Here is a 6,000-nt window from a genome sequence, read left to right on the forward strand (position 1 = left end):
GGCAAAAACCGGTTCCATTTGCATTTCCCAGTTCAGTCACAAGCGCCGTACACCCAGAGCGCTGGTCCCCCTTCCATGGACAGCAGACTCCGGAAAGCCCTCCAGGATGGCATTCACCCATTCTGCACTGGAGCAGAATAAAAGCCTCTCCCCCGGGGCACCTCACAAAGTGGGTCACTGCCCCGCTTCTCAAGGCTGTGCCGGAGCCCGGGGCAGGACAAGCCCTGGGGTGGGGACACTGGGGCTGTTCTGCGGCCACCAGGCTCGGTCGAATGGGCTGGGGAGAAGTCGATCCAAATCTTTGCCCACCTCCTCCTTTCCAGGGATGGATCGGAACCAGAGGGATGGATCAGATGCCGTCAGGCATCCCAGTGCAGAAGCAGTGAAAGGAAGGTCTGAAACCTGGGAGCAGTCCAGCCCCTCGGCAGCAGAGCCCGTGGGAAGCGTGCGTGCTGAGGGGAGCGGGGATTTCGGGGATGCTGGACCCCTGAAACCTTCCATCTCTCCTTCGACACGTCCGTGCCCATTACCCAGCCTTGTGGCTCCCTTTCCCGGGAAGCCTGGCTGCTGTGCCTCGCTAGACGTTGCTCGATCCAAAAAGCAAACAAACCGCCTCAGCGCCCCGGACTCCGGAGCCCGCTGCCTGCAGCTGCTTCCAAAACAAACGATCGTGTTGTTCCTCTCCGAGGCAGGGATGCAACCGGCCCCGACTCTCTCCCACCCTCAGGCAGATGCTTCCACACCTGCTCCAGACCGGGGCGCGCACCCCGAAAGGCCGACGCCGTCCTTCCCCGCCGCTCCGCAGCACTTGCCGCGCCCCTTCCCCCCCCCCGGCACCCCGCAGCCCTCCGCCGGGGCTGCCCCGACCCCCGCCGCGCCCCCCGCCCTCCCGGGGCCCCCGGCCGGCAGCGGCTCACCTGGTAGGAGCGCGGCCGCCAGGATGCAAACTCCGATAGTCCACCAAGATGCAGGGCAACTTGTCTGCAGCTGTGAAGCCATGAGAGTTCCTTAGGAGGAATGGGCAGGGGTCGGTCTGGCAGCGCCGCTGGGCCCCCCGCCCGCCCCGCCCCGGTGGGGTTCAGGTCTGCTTAAAAAAAAAATAAAAATTTGAAAAACGGAGGTGCAGGAGGACAAAGAGGCGGTGCGCCCAGCAGCGAAGCCGGCGGGAGGACGGGCGGCCGGAGGAGAGCTTCGCACATCCGCAGCGGCCCGGGGGCTCGGCGGGGCGCGGGGCCCCCCTCCGCGGGCGCGGGGCGCTCCGGCCGGCTGCGGGCGCGGGGGCAGCGCGGGTGCCTTCCTGCGGGAGCGAGCACGCCCGCAGAGCTGGGCGAGTGCGAAGGGGAGGGGGAAAACGTAATTAAAAAAAGAAGGAAAAAGGAAAAAAAGAAGACGACGGGGGGGAGGAAAACCGAATCAGGGAAAGCGAGGGAGAGCCCTCCGCGGGCTGCTGCCGCCGCTCGCAGCGCGGCGGTCCCGTGGCTCCGGCGGCGGGGCTCGGCAGCCCCCGCCCGCTGCCTGCCCTCCGCTTCCCGGGGCGCGGGGCGCCGGGAGCCCGGCGGCGCTCAGGCGGCGGCGGCGGCGGCGACGGGCCGGCTGCGGCGCTCCATGGCCGGGCGGGGGGCGCGGGGCCGGGCCGGCCGCGGGGCGGGGGGCGCGGGCTGCCCGGGCTGCAAGGCACGGCCGCCCGCTCGCACACGCACACGCACACGCACACACTCCCGGGCGGGGCGGCGGCGGCGCTCGCCCTCTCCTGCGTGATGTCAGTGCACAGCGGAAGGAGGGCGCAGCGTTAACTCTTTGCCTGCCCCGCCGCCCGGCCCGCCGCCGCCGCCCGCCCCCTCGGCGCCGCCGCGGGCCGCTCTCCGGCGGCCGCCCCTTCACCGGGGGAGCGCCGCTCGCCGGGGCTGCGGCTGGCTGCGGGCGCTGCCCGCCCCGGCTTGCGGGAGGGGTGGGGGGCTCCGGGTGGCCCAGCCTCGCCCCTCGCCGCTTCCCCCCTCCGGCTGCCTGCCGGTGGCAGCTGCCTTTTGTTCGCCGAGCGTCCGGCGGAGTCGCCGGCGGTAGTCTCGGAGCCCGGGGCGGCTCTCCGTGGGTTCCCTACGGTGCTCTTCGGCCGCGCCTCAGCACCCGGGTTCTGTGGGCTTGAGGCTTGTTTTCTGAATTCCCTCACGGACGGTGGAGCGCCGGGGCCACCACCTATCTGGCCATTGATCCGACGTGTAAAAATACCTTACGTAAACCGCGTGTGAAATAATAGACACAGCTATCGCATGGAATCTGGATTGTCGCTCACAAATGCTTTGGATGGAGATCCTAAGTAATATACCGCGTCTTCATGGGACCTGCTGAAAGAAGGAGCTTGTTCTGGACACATTCTGCGCGCTGATAAGCGAGGGGATTCAGAATCAGCACAAGGGCTGATGCATGGGAGGAGGGAGGCACTGGTTTGCTGTGCTTTGTAACAGCCCTTATTCTGTGGACACAGAGCCTTTGTGGATCTTTTGCTAGGGAGGTATTTAGCCTGGTAATGCCAGCTCCTGAGCCGCCCTGGCCTCAAGAAGGATGCTGAACCCCAAACAAAGATGTGAACAACAATGACAACAACCAACAACAAAGTCATGTTGATTTCAAGCTCCATTAGAACAACACAGGAACAAATCAATGCCTGGCAAGCCGAAAAGGACAGAATCAGTGGGGAAGGATACCGCACATAGTGGAGAAGGGAAGGAGGGGGGGGCAGCCAGCAGCTATAAAAAGATACCTCTAAGGACCCCTTCAGCAGTCTCCTCCTCCTTTTAATTCCTTTAGAAGTTAATTCCTGTTCAAGGGAAGGATGGGCAGCTCTCTAACAAAGCGGATTAGCTAGATACAACGTTTGTTCCAAAATAACAAAAGTTATTACGTAGTAATGAGGCTTAGTTAATAGATTCACAGGCTTGAAGGCCACTGGGATTCCTCTGGACATCCTGCTTGTGGAGCGGATGCTGCTGAACTTGCCTCGATGATTTCCGCCTCCTGCCTCTTCTGTAAAGCTGCAGGCCGGGGCTTAGGAGCGCAACTCCCTGTCTTGTGGACAGGCAAGCTACGGAGAGCTCCCGGCATCCTTGCAGCAGTTCTTTCAGTGGTTGGTTTTCCTGTCCTTGGAGTGTTTACCTGGCTTGTTTCACCTTTAATCCATAAAATCTCATTATTTCTTTTCCCATCTCCATTAAAGAGATACCTCCGACGAGACGTTACTCCCCTGGGCAGGTCTCCCTTAAGTTGCGATCGAGACGCTCCCATTACACAATGTTCCAGCTTACATTTTCCCAGTGTGATACTCTCCCGTCTCCCTTTTAATGTATTGCCGTTGGGACCTGAGCTAGCCTCTGCTGAGATGCGTGGGGCAGGCCAGACCTCAGCACTATCATTTTAAGCTTTCTGCAAACCCAGGCAAAGACGTCTTGAGTTGGTTACCCTCCTTTCACATGTTCAGGGTTTCCTTCACAGGCCCTGCAGCTAGAGGTTTTCTTCTGTGAAAGGGAAGAAAATAGCCAAAGCTGTGATGATGCAGCACACCAGGCAGGTCTGCTCTCACCCTTGGCAACCCTTTGGTGCACTGCTGGGCCACGGGGAGCAGCGATGGTTTGGCAAACACTGAAATCACCCGAGTCATTCACCATGAGGGCGAGGAAGGGGAATGCTGTTCCTGGGGGTTTGCGGGTGACAGAGAACAGACATGGCAAATATGTGAAATCCCCCCATGGTTTGTGGCAAACTCAAATCTGAAATCAATCGCAGAGAGAAAATCTCGGGATTGATCATAGCTTGATCTAAGCAAAGTGACATTTCAGTGCTACGTCTGGGGTGCGATTAAGATTTCCCTCCAAGAAGATGGGGAGATTTGATAGAGCCTTGGGCCTTGGCCTCCCAAATCACAGACCTCAAACATTTGAGACAAAAATGTAAATCCATTAGCAGCAGCAGCAGCAGCAGCAGCAGCAGTAGACCGTTAGCCCTGGTGCATCAGGCCTAACTTACTGAGCCAGAATGTATTATTTTCATGATCCTGCGCAAAGCAAAACCCATCACATTTGGCACAGTTCTGGCTGTTAACTTCTAAGATTTATTACACAGTGCCATGGGGCCCCTGTTCTGCAGCTTTTTGTGAGTCCAAAATTTCCATGAAGCCCAAGGGGACTTCTGCATGAGCAGGAAAGGCAGGAGTAGAATACTTTGGTTTGGCAGTTTTTGTTATTTCTAGGGGAGGAAGATCATAATATGTAACATATTTAATTGCATCATACTTACTTGTTTTGATTTGGGGAGGTCTCTGTGGGGCTGATGGGGCTGTCTTCTGCTTTGCTATATCAGCTGCTTTAGCGGATTGCTTTTTTCCTTGTTTCTAACCCTCACAGCAGTAGGTTTCTAAAGCGCATCCCAGCCAGAGACGTGGAAGCAGAAGCCCTAACTACTTTATATGCCATGGTGCCTGCAATAATAGGGCAGGGGTTTCAAAGGCTGCTCATCCTTTCCAGTCCGAGTACAGGAACACATGAACCACTCTGAGGCTCAGAAATCCCTTTCATAAATCTATATACATATTCCACTAGACACAAAGAAAGAAAAAAAACCCCACACCTGGTGCTTCAGATAGTCCGAAGGAATGGGCTGTGAGGAATCACCCCTTCCCCAAGGAAAATCACTCCTAATATTTACCCCTTCTTGATTTTTAGGGGTGGTAGAAGTCTCATTTTAGATGGCAACTAGCCATCAGAACAGAGATCCAAAAGTTTTACAAGCCCCTTCCTCTACACCCCTGTGAAATCTGTTTTAGGCACAGATACTAGAAATGGTGTAGTAACTTGGCCGACATTTACTTGAGTTGTCATGCTAATATAGTTCTTGAAAATTGCAATTAAAGCATGAAACAACATTTGGCTGGAAAAAAAAAAAAAAGCCTTGCTTGTAGTCGAGCACTTTTGCCCACCTAGCATTTTGGCTGTTCAGCCAGCACAAGAGTTTTCTGCTGATGCTGACATGTGAGGTAACGTCTCTGCAGCAACCTGCTGTAATAGGACGTTTCACGCGCACCTCCCAAAATCCTTCCCACTGGCTAACATGGTTGAACATGGTCTTTTGGCAATGTGCAGGAGGACATGGGATGGGTTTGGTAAGGGTTCTGCAGTGACACAACTCCTTTGGACGGGGTCTTCCTTGGCAAGCTGATACACATCCTTCCCCGGGGCCGAACAGTTGCTGGGCTGGAGTCAGGGCGAAATGGCTCTGCCAGATCTTTGTAAACGCAGCTCCTATCTGCTCCGGGATGAGCGCAGCACATGCTCAGGAACAACGGTGCTAGGCTGATGGATAGCCCTCAGGCGACCACTGTGTACGTATCCGTCCTCGGGGCTGCTGCCTGCCACGGAGGAGGAAAGGGCACCCAGGAATTCCCCCGCACTGGTGAAGTCCAGTTCCTCCACGGATGTCTGGGGCTGTGTCTCCCATCCCCTTCCCGAGCAGTGGCCACTTTCCAGTGGCTCCGGGCTCAGACATGGTCTGGCAAGGCTCTGCCACTTGAAAGGCTCAGTGGGAACAGACATCTTATATTATTTTTTACAATTATGATTACCAGAGGGGATTGGAAGGAGGGAGGAAGGGGGGGAGGAATTGCTCTTTAAAACACTCCTCGGTGGGTTTTTTCAGCTGCTTTTGTTTGATGAAGAGCCCACAACAGAGGCCTGTCATTCTGAGCTGAGAGCACATTTGACACTCCTGTCTCCGCTGTGTACCTGGTGTGTATTTGCTGCAGTGCTGATTACATTAACTTCTGTGTTTATAAACATTTTGAATCAGTGCAGAAGGCTGTGCTGAACAGAATTTTAAAGCCGGCATCAGTTTTATTTTTGCTTTTTCATCTGTAAACACACGTAATGTGTCTGCAGCGCAGTCAACAATGAGGGATCAGAGGTGCAAAGGGCTTCCAGAGCTGATTCTCTGCTTGGCTTCACTTCTGAGCTCTCC

General features: G+C 56.3%; 1 protein-coding gene across 1 annotated transcript in view; it reads right to left on the minus strand.

Annotated features, from left to right (window-relative positions):
- The window catches only part of NECTIN1 (nectin cell adhesion molecule 1), a 103,965-nt gene extending 102,966 nt beyond the window's left edge, over positions 1–999 (minus strand). The window contains exon 1 of the mRNA XM_059829750.1: positions 918–999. Within this exon, the coding sequence (XP_059685733.1) occupies positions 918–999 (82 nt within the window). The remainder of the gene's footprint in view (positions 1–917) is intronic.
- Positions 1,000–6,000: the final 5,001 nt, after the last annotated feature.

This window comes from Gavia stellata, chromosome 26 (assembly GCF_030936135.1).
Source record: "Gavia stellata isolate bGavSte3 chromosome 26, bGavSte3.hap2, whole genome shotgun sequence".
Taxonomy (NCBI): Eukaryota; Metazoa; Chordata; class Aves; order Gaviiformes; family Gaviidae; genus Gavia; species Gavia stellata.